The sequence below is a fragment of the Megascapheus bottae genome, chromosome 1 (assembly GCF_031878675.1).
Source record: "Megascapheus bottae isolate mThoBot1 chromosome 1, mThoBot2.hap1, whole genome shotgun sequence".
Taxonomy (NCBI): domain Eukaryota; kingdom Metazoa; phylum Chordata; class Mammalia; order Rodentia; family Geomyidae; genus Megascapheus; species Megascapheus bottae.
In genome coordinates, this window is record NC_143509.1 from 32,323,857 (window position 1) to 32,343,479 (window position 19,623).

Genomic DNA, 19,623 nt, shown 5'->3' on the forward strand with positions numbered 1-19,623 from the left:
CTGAAAGGCAATTGCTGGGTAATATTTAGTTACTGGATTCTTCCTTTTCAATTATCTACTTGATTGTTGCACTTTCTATACTGGTTACTAGCGGTGACCCCTGCAGCTCTGTTTTGTGATCAGCCAATAATCCCCTAAACAAGAAACTGGTATTCTTTTTCTGAAAGTCAGAGAGAAATGAGACAGATGCCCAGATTCTCACTGGAGAACAAACAAGGCCTTTCACAAAACACTTTCCAGTATTTAATATTTGGTGACAATAGAAAAATAGAAAGCAAGATTCACACTGGTTTTTTTAATGTAACCATCTACAATCATTTCCATACAAATCGTAAGACATTTTATGTAAGATTCCTGTGAGCTTCAGTGGAGAAAAGTAATAACTTACATTCTTCACTACTGCTATTCCTTGGGCTCCTCTAACAGTTTACCAAGTTGTTGGCTTGTCTTCATTATGTAGAAATAGTACTTGCAGTTATTTGGCTCTTTAGTTAAGACATAAGACATTTCATTGTATATTGAGACAAGAAGGAAAACTCTAAATCACCAAGAAGCTTGCAGAAAGCATGCTTGTATGAATGATGTGGTACACTCGTTACACACTTGGTTGTGTTGCTTCTTGGTTGGGTCATGTCCAGGAAGTACAGATGAAAAGATTGTCCCATGCCTGAAGTGTATTAAAACCTCAGGCTCAATCTTCACAGTGGACCATGAATAGGGCAATACAGGAGAATTTCCAACTGGGGCTAATATTGCATTGGAGATATTTAGAGAGATGTCAGGGGACTGGCTGGTAGTAGGCTCTTCTATGATTGTGGATGCACAATTCACAGAGCTCACAATTTGGCAAACTGGTGCCAAACAAATTATCTCTAGGCACCCCGAACATGGAGGGGGGTGAGGGAGAACAAATGCCTAAAAGAATAGTTTTGAAGCATGTCCTTTGGTAAACAAAGCTGGTCTGTCTATGCATAGATGACAAGGTGAAAAGTATGGGTAATTACAGGCTATACAAGAAGGCCATTCCACTTTGCAAACCCTTTGGACAGTTCCCAGAAAATTCATAAAGGAAATACCTAGAATATCAGTGTCTTGAATGAGGGACTAGCAGGAAGGAATAAATCACATGGAATCATTGAACAGACAGAGAATTTTGTCACCATACTCAATGTGCATGTATAAAAGGAAGTGTAGATATTAATGTGGCAGTTGGGGAGGGGGAGAGGGAGTATTTTGGAAGGTGTGATTGGGTTTAAGATGCATTATACATGTACATGAATGTCTGAAATGGAAAGTTCTGTCTACAAACAAGTGAAGAATTAATATCTTCAAAAACAAGGCTGCACTGGTGGCTCACATCTGTGATCCTAGCTACTCAGGGTGCTGTGAGTGGAAGATCAAGTTTTTTTTTAATTAAAGAATTTATTAACATTGATTTCAAATAACAAGTTTAACAAACAAGTGTTCAAGAAGGGAATCTCTATATACAATCACTGGGACTTAGTTTTTAGAACTTAAAATTAGGCTAAGGGTTTGTATGTCATAGAAACATATTAATTTATGAAATAAAACATTATGCCTATAGAGTCATAGGTTTTTATGTCTATATAGTTATGCTTATATTTCCATTACCATGTCCATAGCGTTGGGTATGCAAATATTGTGTCCTCACTCTTGTACTCTTTGGATCTAATAGCTATATATTAAGGACACCAGGCGCCTTTTGTTTTTTGGTCTTGACTTGTCTCACTCAACATGATTTGCTCTAGATTCATCCACTTCCCTGTGAAGGCCATTATTTTATCCTGTCTGTTGGCTATGTAGAATTCCATTATATATATATACTATATATATACATATATATAGTATATATATGTATCACTTTTTCTGTATCCATTCATCTGAAGTAGGGCATCTGGATTGTTTCCATCACCTGGCTATTGTGAATAGTGCAGAGATGAACATAGCTGAGCAGGTATCCTTATCACATCTTGGGTTATGATGTTCAGGGTAGATGCCCAGAAGAGGTATGGCTGGATCTTAGGGAAGGTCTATTTTCAGTTCTTTAAGAAACCTCCACACTACTTTCCAGAGTGGCTGAACTAGATTACAATCCCACCAGCAGTATAGTAGGGTTCCTTTTTCTCCACAACCCCACCAGCAACTGTCATTGTCTGAGTTCAAAATCTTGGCCATTCTTGTTGGGGTAAGGTGGTATCTTAGGGTTGTTTATATTTGCATTTCCTTTATGACCATAGATGATGAACATTTTCTCATATACTTTTCTGCCATTTTAATCTCTTCTTCTGATAAGTCTCTCTTTGGTTCCCAAGCCCATTTAGTGAATGATTTGTTGGGTTTGGGGGTGATTAGTTTCTTGAGTTCCCTGTAGATACTGGATATTAAGCATTTGTCTGATATATTATTGGTAAATATCTTTTCCAAATTGGTTGGCTGTCTCTCTACTTTTGCGACTATGCTTTTATCTGTAAAGAAACTTTTTATTTTTAGGTAATCCCATTTATCGAGTCTCTCTCCAACCTGTTGTGACCCTGGGATTCTGTTTAGGAATCTTTTGCCTGTGCCTATGAGTTCCAGTGTCTCTCCTACTTTATCATGTAGCAGTTTCACAGTTTCAGGTCTGACGTTGAGGTCTTTGATCCACTTTAAGTAATGCTTGTGCATGGAGAAAGGCTAGGGTCAATTTTTAGTTTTCTGCATGTGGCTGCCCAGTTTTGCCAGCACCAATGATTGAATAGACTATGTTTGTTCCACTGTACATCTTTGGCTCCTTTGTCAAATACAAGTTGCCTATAGGTATGTGGTTCTATTTCTGGGTCTTCTATTCTGTTCCACTGATCTTCTGGTCTGTTTTTGTGCCAATACCAAGCAGTTTTTGTTATTATGACTCTATAGTAGAGTTTGAAGTCTGGTATTGTAATACCCCCAGCATTGCTCTTTTTGCTTAGCATTGTATTGTTCCATATGAATCTTTGGATTATATCTTCTATTTCCGTAAAGAATGTCTTTGGGATTTTGATGGGGATTGCATTGAATTTGTATATCAATTTTCGCAGTATAGCCATTTTCACTATGTTGGTTCTCCCTAGCCATGAGCATGAGATGTCTTTCCATTTCCTAGTGTCCTCTTTAATTTCTTTCATTAGGCTTTTCTAGTTGCAAGATCAGGTTTTTAAACCAGCATGGGCAGGAAAGTTTGTGAGACTTTGATCTACAATAAACTACTCAGCAAGGGCTGGAGGAGACAATGTTGCTGAAGGAGTGGAGCACAGGACTTGAGCCAAAAAGCTCATGGGCAGTGTCTAATGCCTGACTTCAACCACAAGGATCAGCACAAAAATGGTTAAAAACAGAATGTAACTTATATTTAACTCTCATCAATGACTCGTGTGAAATGCAAAAATTTATTTAAAAGTTTCAGTTAAATGCACGTGGTGGTATGCTATAGCAGATCCCAGAAGTGACATTAGGACACACAGAGCCTTCCCATAATTAAAAACTATGAACGATGAGACACACATTTCATATGATTTATTTTAGGCTGTTTCATTTGTTTCAATCATATTCTACATGCCCATGAACCATCTGTCATGTGAGAGAATGTACTTAACATCTTTTAGGTAAAATTGCAAGGAAAGGTCATTTGTTATTTTTTTCCTGACCCAAAACACTAACAGCCAGGCACTGTTGGTCCATGGGTACTGTCCTAGCTGCTCACAAGGAAGAAATCTCACGATTTGCATTTTGAGGTAAGCCACAGCTGGAAATCCCATAAAACTGTTATTTCCAACTAAACACACACACACACACACACACACACACACACACACACACACACAGACATACACACAGAGTCAGAAGTGGGGTGTAGTTCCAGAGATAGGTCACTAGTCTTCAGGAAACAAATTTGTGGATAGCAACAAGTCCTGAGGACTGGTACAAACAAATAACTAACTCTCCACCCCAACATATGACCCAAATTTTTTTAATGAGGAGACAGAGGCTCACACATGTAATGGTAACTTCAGAGCAGCTGGCCAGATCTGTAGATAAAGGCTTTTAAGGTTTTAGATTGAGTAATTCTGTATACAAGTGACCATTGAAATCAGCATGGAAATACCCACACTCCTTTCAAGGAATAGTTTTATTGTTTTTAAGTGGATGTCAAAGTGTTCACAATTTAGTATGTCACTTTATGTATCTGTGTCCATATCACCCCTTTCATCATTCCGCCCCATATCTCTCAACCTTACTCATCTCCTGATTGTCCTACTTTCATTTTCACATATGGTGGATAATATTGAATATACTTACTGAATATCATGAGTGTTTTCTCTCTTACCCTTGCATCTTCACCCATCTACACCGTTCCTCTTGGTCTGATCCCCCTCCCCAACACTTCAAGTACAAGCTACTTAATATTTTTTTAAGTTAGGTAATAATTTCATGGCTCAAAGAATCATACCATTGGACTCCTCCCCTATATAGTCTATTGTTTATCAATACATTTGTTCATAGTCACCTATGATCCTGCAGGTCTTTATATGTATATTTGTAAAATGGTACTCTATTCCACATTCCTCATTTCAATCAACCTCTAGGTACTCATGTTAGACACTCAACTATAGTAGAATAGAAGGGGCTGACTTAGGGGTAGAGTGCTTGCCTAGCAAGTAGGAAGCACTAGGTTGACTGCCTCTGTACCACATACACAGAAGACTCTGCAAGTGGTGCTGTGGCTCCAAGTGGAAGAGTGCTAGCCTTGAGAACAGAGAGGCTCAGGACAGAGCTCAGGCCCTGAGTTCAATCCCCAGGACTATCAAAAAAAATAGAGCTACCATGGTGCCAGGAGTTTGTCCTAGTGGTAGAGTGCTTTCCTAGCATGCACGAAGACCCAGGTTCAATTCTTTGGTACCACATACTTAGAAAAAGCCAGAAGTGGTGCTGAGGCTCAAGTGGTAGAGTTCTAGCCTTGAGAAAAATCCAAGGACAGTCCTCAGGCCATGAGCTTAAGCCCAGGACTGGCAAAAAAATTGAGCTGTTTTTTTTCTCAGATTTTCTGCTTTTGCTCACCTACCTGCCTGTGGGGTCAATGGGCTTGTTCCTTTTATCCTCCTCTGCACAGTTTTCCTTGCTCCCAGTGGCTTCTCTTCATTGCTCCCACTCCTAGCTCTAACACTGTGGGCATTGCATTCTTGGAAGACACGAGCATCCTCCACACGAGACAGAAAGATGCTTCTCTCCTTTTCCCACAAAATAAGAGGTATGGCTTCACACAGCTAAGTAGTTGGCTTCCACTCATCTGTATTTGGCAGTTTATAGGACCATTTTGTTTGTTTGTTGATAGTACCACGGTTTAAACTCAGAGTCTGATGATGGTTCGAGGTGCTCTGCCACTTGAACCACATTTTCAGCCTGTTTTGCCTTATTTTTCACATAGGGTTTCAGGCTATCCTCCAGCTGGCCTCGAACTGAGATCTTCCTTCCTAAACTTTCTGTATGATTCAAATTACAGGCACTTAGCACTGTGTCCTGCTGACTTTTAAGTTCTTGCCCTTAGCCTAAGCTATCCCCCAACCATGATTCTCCTATCTCTGTCTCCCAGTCACATACAACTATTACCTATAACTATCCATACCATTCACTTGACCGGCCCTGCCAGGTGGGATTCCCAATAAGACAGTTTGCTTTGTGAAAATGTCCCTTAAAATGTGTTAGAATCGTTTCTTGGTTGTATTTATGCTACCTTCTATTCTTAATTTCATGTCTTTCTCAGAAGTGATCATGTTGATTAGTTGGATGAATAAATAATCTTAGATGTTCTATTTTTACAAAAAAAAAACAAAGAATCATGAAGGAAAAAGAAAGACAGAGAGAAAGAAAGAAAGAAAGAAAGAAAGAAAGAAAGAAAGAAATGACCATTATATGCAATGTTTTCAGATCACAGAACAATAGAGGCTCCTCTTCAAAGATCACTGGAGAAAAACCCACAGCAGTCATCCTTGTTGGTGAAACTCAATCTCCTCTACTCTATAAAGAAACACTCATGCATACTTTCTTTTATTATAAAGAAATAGTGACATTTTCTGAAGATATGATCCTTGTAAACGTTCTGGAAAACATAGACAATTGGTTTCTCACCCTTAATTTCATACAGATAATTCAGCACTAGAAAATACTCTGCTGAGTCATCTATCTCCAAGGAGATTTCTTCATCATTCCTGGTTTTATAATTCCCATCCTGGTTCCTTCTTTTTCTTCCTTTCTTCCTTCCTTTCTTCCTTCCTTTCTTCCTTCCTTCCTTTCTTCCTTTCTTCCTTTCTTTCTTTCTTTTGTTCTTTCTTTCTTTCTTTCTTTCTTTCTTTCTTTCTGTGTGTATGTCAGCTCAAGGACTTGTATTCAGATTCTGGAAACTTCACTGAGATTTTTCTTCTCTTTCTACCCCTGAGTCACACCTCTACTTTTGGCTCTTTGATGGTTAATTGGAGATAAGAGTCTCATGGCCTTTGTTGCCTCTGTTGGCTTTGAACTGGGATCCTAAGATCTCAGTGCCTTGAATAGCTAGGAACACAGGTGTCAGCCATAGGTACCCAAAACAAACTATACTTTAAGAAAACAATCACTCATTATATGGCTTTTTCCTATATCCTGGAGGTCCTTTCATTTAGCATCATAATATATATCTAAGTTTTGCTCTATTGTAAATCTCTGCCAGGAGATCCCAAGGTTTCTAGTGATTATTTCTCATCTCTTTTGGTATCCCTTGGTTATCTCATATTGTTACAGTATTTTACCTTGTTATCTGATATATTGTATATATGCTTATTTAGTTATTTGACATCAGATAGAGAACAGGGGAAAAAAGATGAGGGGTGGAAGTAGGGGGAGGGAAATGGGGACCAAGACATGAAAAAGGGTATAAATGTTTGTGAAGTAATGTACCTTCTATTTGGTGAATATAATGTGACCCTTCTTTTATTTACAATAAAAATATATGAAAAAAGTAAACAAAACTTTTTTCCAGTTTACTCAACCTGAATGGCTCAAGTGGTAGAGCACTGTTCTTGAGAACAAGAGGCTCAGGGACAGTGACAGGCCCCAAGTTTAAGCTCCACAGCTGAACAAAAAAGCACAGCTTTCTCTCTTCAGAATGGATTATGTAGGGCTGCGAGCATGCTTAGGTGGTAGAGTGCTTGCCTAGCATGCACAAAGCTCTGGGTTTGATTCTTTGATACCACAGTGAGAGAAAAAGGAAGAACTGTCTATGTCTCAAGTGGTAGAGCACTAGCCTGGAGAAAGCCCAAGGACAGTGACCTAGTGCTCAGTTCAGGCTCCAGGATTGGTAAAGAAGAAAAGACAAGAAAAGAAAAGGAAAAAGAATCTCACAGAATAGATTCTGTATAGGTGGACATGGAGGATTTCCAGCTGCAGTGTCATATACTGTTGGAAATTTGATGAGATGCCAGAGGACAGGCTGATGACAGGCTCTCTTACCATCATGGAACCTGATTTGCAGAACTCACAATTAGAAAAATTAATCCAAAGCTTACAAATCCCAATCAACTCACTAACATCGATGAGAGGGGAAAAAAGAGTGTCCAAAACAATAGATTTTATATTTGTCCTCTGGAAAGCAAAGCTTCCAAGTTCTATGCCTAGAACACAGCATCAAAAATATGGCTAATTAGGGCCAAGAATTTGCCCTGGTGGTGGACTGTTTGCCTAGCATACACAAAGATCTGGGTTTCATTCCTCAGTAGAGAAAAAGTTGGAAGTGGTGCTGTGGCTCAAGTGTCATTGAGCTCTAGCCTTGACAAAGCCCAAGGACAGTGTCCAGACCCTGTGTTTAAGCCCCAGGACTGGCAAAAAATGTGGCTAATTATAGCATGTAGAGGAATGCAATTCCAAGTTGTAAGACTTTTGAATAGTCCCCAGACAATTTAACAACAGAAATATTCTGAATATCAGTGTCTTGAGTGGGGTTCCATTTAGGAGGTACTGGAATGAATGGAAACAAGGAGTCATAGGAGAATGCAGTCATGACAATCAATGGTCATGTGTGTAAAAATGAAATTTGGATTGCAATGTGCACATTGGTGAAAGGGTAGGTGGAAGAGAAGAATGAAGGAAGAGGTGAATCTGATGAATATACTTTGTACAAGTGTGTGGACTTGTTAATCTGAAATGTTTTTCTACAAGGAAGTTAGAAAAAGTGTTAAAGAGAAAAAGTAGCTTAGTCTAATTATTAAATGATATAGTCTTTAACTATCATCAGTGACTTCTGTGAAATACAAACTTTTGTAAAACTGTTTCGGTTAAGTATGTGTGGAGAGCCAAGCACACAAATGATATCAGCACACATTCTTCTCCCATAATTAAAGAAAATATATGATGAGCCATACATTTTACATTATTGATCTTACATCATATTATTTGTCTCATCCATATTCTCTAAATCAATAAACATTCTATAATGTAAGATAGCTTATGTATTCATTTTCCTACCCAGTCACAAATAATGATCATTTATTGGTTTCTGTGAAGAAAAACAGGTTTAGCTGTGTGTCTGTGGTTCACACCCAGAATCCAAGAACTCAGGAGGCAGAGACCTGAGAATTTCACGTTGTTATTTTGGATCCTCTGAGATTCTCAGGAGAAGGAAAACTGTAACGTGGGTTAGATTTTGTGCTTCTTTATCACCTGGACATCTACTCAAAAACAAAAACATCTTGATAGAAAGGAAAACAAATATCCAGTTATTTTCAGCTCTAAATATTTGAAACTCAAGTATTTACAAGTTTGAACCATGTACCACCTATGAAGTACAGTATACTTGTGTTTGTGAATTGTGACAATGATTTACTTCTAGAATCTTCTCACTCTGGGATGCCTGTTCCTGTCTTTTGTGTACATGTCTGCCCAGTGACACACAGCTGTGTTGGAAAGCTAAGAACATAAAGGCTGGCTAGAGGAAGATCACCTGACAGTACAGCCCACCCTTTGTAGTGTGAGGAAGCAGGTTCCAGGGCAGCAGAAGGGATCCAAGAGTTTTACATGTTTATGATGCATGTCTCTGTCTAGGGTCCTATTTTTTGGTGCCAGTGCCCTGCCCTAGACTCTTGGAAGGCCATCCACTGACAGGGAGGGAGAGTGGGCTTTTATGTGTAGATTGAGATTCTGGCTTGTAAACTGGGCTGGAGGATTTCAGGAAGATCCCACCAGGAAGGGCCAGCAGTAGGCCAAGCCACTAGAGCAATATTGAGTAAGGAGAACAAAGCAGTTTCCCATCCATTAGTGCACTGAAAAGAAAATCCAATCCCATGAACAGTCCTTATTCATCTCTATTCTTTCATCAGACAGGCAGGAATCTACTTCTGATTCCTCTTGACTTGCCTCTTCTGGTATTATGGCATTTGTAGGGAAATGGGCAGGCCTGGAAATGTGGTATTGAGTGAAATAAGTCAGGCTCACAGAAACAAAGGGCATTAGTCCTTCTCTAAACCATGGAAATTAAATCTCAATTTTCACTATATATGAATACACATTGGGTCATGGGGATCAATGCACACACAAATTGAGTAAAGTGTGGTAGGAAAGGATTCTGATGGAACAACTCCTCTCATCAAGTAAGCTGTAGTTTAACCACATGAATAGGAGGAAGCTGAAACAGCCTGCTCCTTAAAAATATACAGTGTTCCAGGGGCAGGTGGCTCACACTTCTAATCCTAACTATTCCAGAGGCTGAGGTCTGAGATTCACAGGTGGAAGCCAGTCTGTGGCAGGGAGTTCTGAGAAACTCTTGTTTTAAATTAACTAGCGAAAAGCAGGAAGTTAGGAGGAGGCGAAATGAAAGGACCTCCAGGAACTTAGGAAAGTGGCTTGGACCATTTATATGCTGCTACATTTGGTGACCCACAAATGAGAATGAAAAGCACAGTAGGTATAGAATTTTCCATTACATATACTGGTACACCTAACCTTCAACCCCTACCTGCAAATTCATTGAGGACATACACTTTGGATTCTCCTTTTGTGCAAGGTTTTACAAGGGCATCCTCACCCTCTGTGATGCCCAAACCATCCTACCTGTCCTCATGCTGCAGAGAAGACATTCCTGAAAGTCCTTCACCACCCATTCCGCCCCACTCTATTGCTTAAGCTGCTTCTCTCTTGAGCTATGGCCCAAGGAGACAGATCTGAGGACCCCAGATATGGTGCCCAGCACACATCCAGCCTCTGTCCTCAGGAAAGAGATGAAGACACAGAAGGAACAGAGATGGTGTTGATGAGATGACAGATATAGGACCAGTGTCCTGGAGACAGGAGGGGGAAGGCTCATCCTTGACTTCTATATGGCCTTGGAGGATTAATACCCACACCTCACAATTAACCAAACTCTGTGTATTAATAGGCCAAGTCTCTGGACATTTCCAACACAAGGACGGCAGAATCACGAAAAATATCCATGACATGTGGCCAGAAGTGTGGCCTAGAGTAGTGTGCTTGCCTATTATGCACAGAGCCCTACATTCGATTCCCTGGAAACACATAAGCAGAAAAAAAAACAGAAGTTGTGCTGTGACTCAATGGCAGAATAGTGTCATTGAGAAAAATGTGTTCAAGGACAATTCCCAGGAGCCTGAGCTCAAGCCCCTGGACTGGCAAAAACAAGAATAGGATTTTAAGTTGTGCACTGGTTTCTTCATTATCATGATTAATATTAATTTGATATTACAGTTCAATATATCAGTTTGTGAGTACAATGTATTTTGGTTGTTGCCACTCTTTCTGTTTCCCCAACTCTCCCAACTTCAACAATATCTTCAATATTCTATTTTTTTTTAAATAAACATTTGAATTACATTAAAGTAGTTGTCTAAAGGAGTTTCCACTCAATAAAACAGTTGATGAACACAATGAATCTTGATCCATATCAACACTTCCATTCTCCTTCATTCTACCCAAACTCCCCTCCCTTAAATTGTCTTAATTTTGAAGGGTATAAAATCTTTTATAACATTTCCCCCTTTTGTCTTCATTCTTCTACCATCCTCTTTCCTACTCTCTAGATTTCCAGTACTCCATTTTCTGATACTCAGAAACATAATGATAAATTCTTCATTTTGTAGAAATAAATAGGGGTTTTTATTAAGACATATGTAAACTGTCCTTCTGCTATAATATGTGCTCTCAAGTTTGACCTTAATATGGGGGAGAAGTCTAAGGTTCGTGTTGTATGATTTCTCACAGTGAAATGGAAAGAAACAGATGGGTCATTAAAAAGGAGTGAGGAGAGAGTGAAGGCATGAGCAGGGGAAGGTGACATTTTTGGAGGAGTGACATTGATCGAGATATATTCAAAAACTGCTTTTGTAACTGTCAAATCCTTAGTACAACTACTTAAAAATAATAGTAATAATAGGGATAAAAGAACTTGTCAATGGCGGAAGATGGCAGCGGTTCAGTGAGAGTCTTTCTGTACTCTCTCCAAGATACCAGTTGCAGAATCATAGGGGAAAGTTCGTACCCAAAGATCAATATTAAGTAAGCTTTACCACAACAGCAATCTCAGACAGAGAGGAAAAAGGCAGAAAACCGGAGCAAGAAGACAGTGTGGAGTGGTGCCCGCCACTCAAAGCCACCACGGTTCAGGAGACAAAGCCTTTCTCCTGAACCTGAGCAGACAGCTCTTCTCCGCAGCACAGACCAGTACCAGACAGAGCCACACAGAGCCTGCGCGACCCCAGAGCCGTCACTCAACCATATCTCGAACCTGCTAGGTTCACGGAACCAGAAAACCCATCATTTTGTGAGTACCTCCATAGAACGGTACCAGCCTAGAGCAGCGCTATCTTGACTGCTGGCAAAAAAAAAAAAAAAAAAAAAACAAAAAACGGCTAAAACAACTGGAGCCTGAGAAGTGGTGCTAGCAGTGCCATCTTTCAAAAGGGCAAAGGTTTTTCCCAGAGGCAGCTTGGCTGGATGTCGGTTCAGGCACCAGTGGAAGTCCTACCCCTAGCGGGGGCCGCAGTCCCCATAAAGAAAGCCCCTCGTGACTCCATTGTTTTTTTTTTTCCTGCCCAATCAAGCAAACTGATCAGAAAAACTGCAAAGCCAAATGGCAAGAGAAAAAGACTTTTTGAAGGGTTTGGATCCCGAATTTAGTGGAGACACAAGTTTGGTATCCTGTCCATCACAAAAAGACAAACTGAAGAATAACATGTTTTTTCTTTTCTTCCCCCCCCCCCTTTTTTTCTACTCTATTTATTTGGATTTTTATTTATACTTTTTTTTGCCATTTTACCTCCACCTTTTTTTTATATTATGAACCTTTCCTTCCCCCCCCCCCATTTCCTTCTGTCATTGTGGTCAATCCTAGAAACATAGTGACAGCACTGGGTACAGACTGGATACAAAGGATATTTATATTGATATAGTCACCTGATTTTTAATCTGTTGGTTCTTAACCCTAGTATTTCTTGTCTAAGAACTCACAATTGTGGGGGATCTACCCCAAACTTTTTTTCTTGTTTTTCTTTTTCTTATTTATTTTTACTTTTTAAAATTTTTATCATTGAACTCTCCTATTTCCTTTTTTTCTTATACTCTTCTTATTATTCATCTTATTTTCATAAGTTTTATCTTATTTTTCTAAATTTTGTACTCAACTATTTTACCTTTCTATCACCTTAGGTCAGTTATCCTTACACTCTCCCTTTTCTTCATTACTATATTAATCTTACACTCCTACATTATTCTTTTCTTACCTCCCCTCTTGTCTTTCATACTATTTTTCTCTCTCTGGTCCTCTGTTCATCCTTCAACTTTCATAATGCATGGATCTACAGTTGATGGTTGTTGAGCAATTGTATATTTAGGTGTTCAATTATACTGTAGGTCCAGAGGGACTTAAATACAATAGAGATTGGATTGAGGGGTTTATTTTTTGGGTCATAAAATGGTGATCATTGGTGGTATTAGATTTGTCTGTAAGTGCACAAAAAGAGAGAGAGAGTGATAATACCAATCTAAAATTGTGAACATCTATTTTCTGGCCAGCTGAAGAGGTCTAGGTTGGTTATATCTTTAAAATTGTAATCTTGTGCAGTATTAATCTTGTTCGCATTTTCAAATGGGCAGAACAAGAAACTCAAGAAAAATGGCAAATCAAGGAATAGCATCTCCCACCCAATATAAACAGGTAATGGAGCGGTCAATGGCAAAACTAGAGGAGAGTTCTCTAAATGCTATACACATACAATTGATAAACATGATTAATGAAAAGTTTGAAAACATACAGAAAGAGATTCGTGAGGAAGCCATATCTAAATGAGATGAAACCATAAACAAGGTGATACATGAATGAGAGGAAGCCACAAAAGAGGCCATAATAAAGGATTTGCAAAGAAAAATGGACTAATTCATAAAATCTACTAACAAAAAGCTGATGGAACTCCAACAAATGTCCAAGAAGTGTAAAGCTGCTGAGCTAACCACTCAAATGGAAATCAAGAAGTTAAATAAGTCCATACATGATATAAAAAAAGAGATGTGAGGCATCAACAATATCTAATCAGAAGGAAGGGAGATGAAGAACAAAGGTCCAGCCTGAAAGTGCCAACAAGCATCAGGTGGTGATGAAAGGAACTGGGATGCCATGGATGGCCACAGCCCTGGAGTGTGGGGAGTGGATATTAAAGTGGACTAAAGGTTAACATTCAAGGCGGGAAATGAAGGGCCAGATGGACCAGTGCTGGTCAATGGGATTGGTTACTAAGCAGTGTTGGTGGAGAAGACAAGATTCCACACACCTGTGTTGCTCCAGGGCAAGGCCCCATGGCAAGGTAATCTGGGAGGATGGCCTTGACCCAGGGGCCCCAAGAGGACTAGCAAGTGGTGCCTGTCAGGAGGGTGTATCTGGGAGGCCAGGCGAGGTGCATGTTGGGAGGTCCCTAGCTGGGAAGCCAGTGATTGGCTGGTGTGAGGGAGGGAGGAGCCTACAGGGGGAGCTGTCAGAGCGTGGTGGGGCAGCCAGAGCAGAATATAAGGAGGGGAACTGGCCAGCTGGCTCATTCTGGACGCCGGCGCCAGGAGGATCTGGACTACATTTGCCCAACTATCCCTGCTCTAATTCTTTCCTCCCTTAAGCTCAACACCTAACATAAATGTGTGTGAAAATGTGTGTGTGTGTGTGATAGTTTATGAGACACTGAACTTCAATTAACCACTAAATCATCCAGAGATGGAGATGTGTTTCTAGAGATGGAGTGCTCCCCTGAGCACAAAAACTAAGGGATAGAATCCCAACTGTGAGTTATGTAACTAAAACACCAATGTGAATTACCTTGATAATAATAAATACAAAATTAAGAAATTCAGATGGACTGATTTAAATAAGTATGGTCTCCCTACCTCAGACTCCTGATCTTCTGGATTGCAAGTTCACTCCACATTCTCAAAGCTTGATAAGAACATTTGGTAATGATAAGAAAACCAGATTTATCAGTTCGGTGTGAAAATCTCAGCCTAATAGCCCACTCAATTACTGAGAGAAACCAACAAAGCAACTTAGAAGAACTGTATGTGTATGTTTATTACCATATTCAAACTAAGAATCTCCCAAAAAGTGTGCATTCGTCTTTGTCCTGAGAACTGGTGTCTCTGCCTCTTGAAGTCTGTTCCTATCTCCTCCCAACTCCTCCCTATAAGGCTACACTGTGTTGTCAGCCTGACTTGTTATTTCTGGTGTGGTAGTAAGCAGGCTGGGTTGATGGCAGTCAGTTCTTCCAAGTCTTTTTTTTTTTTTTTAGCAGATGAGTCTTGGCATTTGCTGTCATAGGTAAATATTTATGGAATCCCCTATTAGGTATGCACCAATACCAATGGGGTCAGTGCCTTTTGTCTTTCTTCCCTCCTGGCATTCCTCCTTCTTTCCATTCAATTTTGCTGTCTCCATAAAAGATAACCTCGAAACAGCACAAACCAGGACCAAGACATTGGCCTACTGATAGAGTGCTTGGTGAACATTCAGAAAGACCAGCAAAAATTTTTGAGGGGGGTTGCATTTAGGGTTTTTTAATTCTTTTTTTGGCAGTCCTGATACTGGAAATCAGGACCTAAGAATTCTACTTGGGTTGTTGTTCAATGCCTGTTGCTTGACTCGGAGCACTATTTCTAGCTTTTCTATGTATGTGGTTCCAAGGAATGGAATGTGTGTGTGTGTGTGCATCCCAGGCAAGCAAACTTCCAATAGAGTCCTTGAGAGGAGCTTATTTCTGTAGAGAAAACAGGCCCCTCTACCTTTTGTCAGTCTTGGGGAACCATGGATTTTAGGTCAAATTTTCCTAAGCAGGATTGCAAACTAGAGACCGGTATGCATGTCTGTGCAGGTGAGTGCTATCTTCCGGGATTGTCTTCCTTAGTCTTGGTGCTTTGTGGTGGTGGAGCCTGATGACTGGAATGCAAAGTACTTTGTTAACTTCTCGGTTTCAGAGAGTTTGTCACTGGAAAGACCAGAGTCCATTAGAGCTTTGGACCCAGGTGTCACTGCTTAGTCTAAGTTGTGCACATGTTGTACCCGAATTCCTAGAACCCCAAAAAGACCACCAGAGGCCACAGTCAAAGCTAAAAAGCAAGGGTCATTTATTACGAGTCTAGACTCGGACCTCCACGTACCGGTAGCTGGCAATGCTAAGAATCCCTGAACAAAGATTTTACACAGCTTTTATAGGGGAATTTCATAGTTACAATCACCTGATTGGCTATTTGGTAACTTAAACCACTGGTCACTTTAAGATTAATCAGAGCTCAGGTGTCTAACCACTGAGCATCAAGCTGTTGCCACCGGAGGTTCAAGTACATGGGCCCTGAGCACGGGGAGGAGGGGGTCATTCCCAGAACATGGGACAATCTTGGCACAATACACACAGGTGTGGGAAATCTACAGTGAAATCCTATCACTCCCTCCCAACACCTGGGGATAAGGGTGAGTTTTTCTCTTCTGTTGGTACCTGCTGTTAGGTGGACAAGAAGTGTGGGTTGAAAGGAGAGAATTCTACACTGTCCTTCATGCCTTGTTGTATGTTGGCACTTCATGGGTTGGTCATTTTTTAGGGAACCTCTGATCAGTAGGTATGCTGCAGAGTTTGAGGCTGGCCTGTTGGTTTCCTGGCCCCCGACCCCATTGTTATTGCTTAAAGTCAGGGCCTGAACACTCTCCCTAAGCTTTTTTTGGTCAAGGCTAGAACTTTATCACTTGAAGGAAAGCATCACTTCTGTTTTTCTTTGAGTATGGGGAACCAAGGAATAGAACCAGGGGCTTTGTGCAGGCTTACCAAGCACCCTACCAGTAGGACAATGTCTCAGCCTTAGCCTGTGGTGTTTAAATTATATCTTTCAGGGTGAAGGCAAAATTGAATGGAAACAAGAAGGCATACAAGGAAGGAAGGAAGACAAAGGGCAATGACTCCATTCCTAGTGGTGCAGGCCTACTCAGGAATTCCATAAATATTTACCTAAGCTGGCAAATGGCAACAATTATCTGGATAAAAAAGACTTTGAAAAAGTGTGTACCCTCAACCCAGCCTGCTTTCTACCATACCAGAAGGAACAAGCCGAGATCACAACACACTCTAGCCATGTGGGGAGGATTTGGGGAGGAGATAGGCCCAGACTCCAAGAGGCAGATAAAAGTACATATAGAATTCTTCTACCATTCTTTGGCTTCTCTTAGTAACTGAGTGTACTATTAGGCCAATATTTTCACACCGAACAGATAATTCTGGTTTTCTTATCATTACCAAATTTTCTTATCAGGCTTTAAGAGTGCTGAGTGAACTTGCAATCCAGACAATCAGGAGACTGAGGTAGGAAGACCTTGCTTACTTCATGTTTTTATTCTCTTTCAGATTTCAAGGATGTCCTAGAATTTCAGACAAAAGGAATGGTTGCTGTCCTCAGGTTGATTGTTGCATGGTTGCTCCCTCAGAAACGGTCCAGCCTGTGAAGTGCCAACAAGCATCAGGTGGTGATGAAGAGATGTCATGGGTGGCCAAAGGGCTGGAGTGTGGGGAGTGAATTTTAAAGTGCACTTAGTGATAGCATTCAAGGAGGAAAATGAAAGGCCAGATGCATAGGTGCTGGTCACCAGGATTGTTTACCAAGCAGTGTTGGTGGAGAAGACAAGAGTCCACACACCTGTGTTGCCCCAGGGCATGGCCAATGGCCAGAAACTCCAGTTGGATTACCTTGACCCAGGTGCCCCATTAGGATTAGCAAGTGGTGCCTGGGCAGTTATGAGGAGAGTGTGGCTGGAAGACCAAGCAAGATGCTTGTTGGGAGACCCCCAGCTGGGAAGGCAGGGTGTGGTTGGTGTGAGCCAGGGAGGAGCCTACAGGTGTAGCTGACAGAAGGGGCGGGGCAGCCAGAGCAGAAGAACAGGAACTGGCCAGCTGGATCATTCTGGACACTGACCCCTGGAGAATGAGGACCTCATTTGCCCATCCATCCCTGCTCAATTTCTTCCCTCACTTAAGCCCAACATCTAACATATGTGTGTGAAAATATGTATGTGTGTATGTGTGTGTGTGTGTAAGTTTATAAGATACTGAACTTCAATTAACCAGTAAAACACCCAGAGCTGGAGATGTGGTTCAAGCGATGGAGTGCTACCTTGAGCACAAAAACTCAGGGATAGAATCCAAGCTCTGAATTAAGGCATAGTACTGGCAGAAAGAAAACAAAAGAAGAAGGAATAAAGGAAGACTTGGGGAGGGAGGAAAAAAAGGAGGGAGACAGAGAGGAAGAAAAATATTAGAAGATCTTATGAAAAAAATCAATATGGGATGACATTGTCCAAATAGAAATATACTTATGACATGACTTATGTAACTACAACACCTCTGTGTTTGATAATAATAAATACAGAATTAAGAGAAATTCAGATGAACTTATTTAATTAATTCCACGCTCAAGGAAAATGCTCAAGGTCTAGGAGAATTACTCTTGATAAAAAGGAAATCATTGAGTGTGAATTTGGGAACTTCCAGTGCAACATAAAACAGGCAATTTCCAGACTATTGGCCTGAAATGTACATAAAGTTATTCCCTCATCAGGCTAAATGATGAGCAAAAATCATTATCGTTGGTCTGGGTGGTTCACGCCTATAAACCTAGATACTCAGGAGACTCAGATCTAAGGATCAAGTTTCAAAGCCACTCAGAGCTCAAAAGGACCAGCGACTCTTATCTCCAACTAACCTCTAGAAAATGCGAACTGGGGTTTGGCTCAAGACTGGCACAATAGCCTTGAGCTAAAGAGCTCAGGGACAGTGCTCAGGATGAGTTCAAGCCCTCATGACTCACAAAATAAAACATCCTGGTAGACTGTCCTTCATTCCTGTACCCCTCCATGATTTCCTTTGTTCCCTGTGGGTCTATTCAGTCATCACCAGTGCTGACTGGCTCAAAATAGGGTGTAAAATCAAGCTATCTTTTCAGGAATTGATTTGAGTAGAGTGACAGAAACCTCTGATGGACAAAATACTGCTTGGAAGGTGAACAGTTATCAAGCTCCTAAACTGCAGTCAGCCAACAGCTACACTAAAGGTACAGGTTGATTACTACTGCCTGGCTTCTAGAGATCACAATCAGTCACACTGGTTCCAAGGATTTTCTAATATTAATGGAAGAGGAAACCATAAGAGAATATGTGAGGCTTCTTCTACATTGAGGGCATAGATCTTGTGTATTATAATTTTGAAAACATTTTTATTCTTAAGTAGTTACAAGAAGGCCGTCAGAACAGCCAAAATGCCAGGTCCCAGAAGAAACTCCTCCAGACACATCACAGTAAAAACATTAGACCTGAATGCTAATGAGCTGATCTAAAAGCCTCAAAAACAAAGAAATACCTATATTACAATGGAAAAAAGATTTCGAATGACGGCTAACCTCTCCACGCAAACCCTAAATGCAAGAAACACTTGGAAAAATATCATTCATGCCCTGAAAACCAACAACTGCCAACCCAGACTGAGATATCCTGTGATGCTAGCATTTCCTACATTTGAGGGAGAAACAAGTATATTTCATTCCAAAAGTACCTATATGAATATATGCACCCTAAAGCAACATGAACAAAACAATATTGAATGATCAAGAACAAAGAGCAGAACAGAAAGAACTCCCAGCAAGAGGCTCTTACCTGGAAGCGGAGAAGATGGGAAGCAGTTTTGGGTGAGTCTGAGCTCTCACCAAGATACCAGTTCTAGCATCGTAGCAGAAAGTTTGTACCTAAAGATGGATTCTAAGTAAGCTTTAACACCACAGAGATCTTCTCAGCTCTTCTCAGCAGTCCTGCTGGCTACAGACAGAGCCTGACCGAGCAGAGAGCCAATCACCTACCCGCAGCACTGATCTGCCAGCTTAACGGACCCACACAACCAAGGAATGTAAAGATATGCCTGAGCAAGAGGAAGCCATATGTAAACATGATAAAGCCATAAAGAAGGATGTATGTGAACATGAGGAAGTCATAAAGAAGTATATACACATGAGAGGAAGCCATACATGAAAGTGAGGAAGCTATAAAGAAAGATACAC

At 40.6% G+C, this 19,623-nt stretch overlaps 1 protein-coding gene across 1 annotated transcript in view; it reads left to right on the forward strand.

Moving 5' to 3' along the window:
• The window catches only part of LOC150068922 (olfactory receptor 7E178-like), a 29,006-nt gene extending 11,909 nt beyond the window's left edge, over positions 1-17,097 (forward strand). Inside the window, exons 6-7 of the mRNA XM_090329651.1 lie at positions 5,163-5,284; positions 16,929-17,097. Of these exons, the coding sequence (XP_090185777.1) occupies positions 5,163-5,284; positions 16,929-17,097 (291 nt within the window). The remainder of the gene's footprint in view (positions 1-5,162; positions 5,285-16,928) is intronic.
• The last annotated feature ends 2,526 nt before the right edge of the window (positions 17,098-19,623 follow it).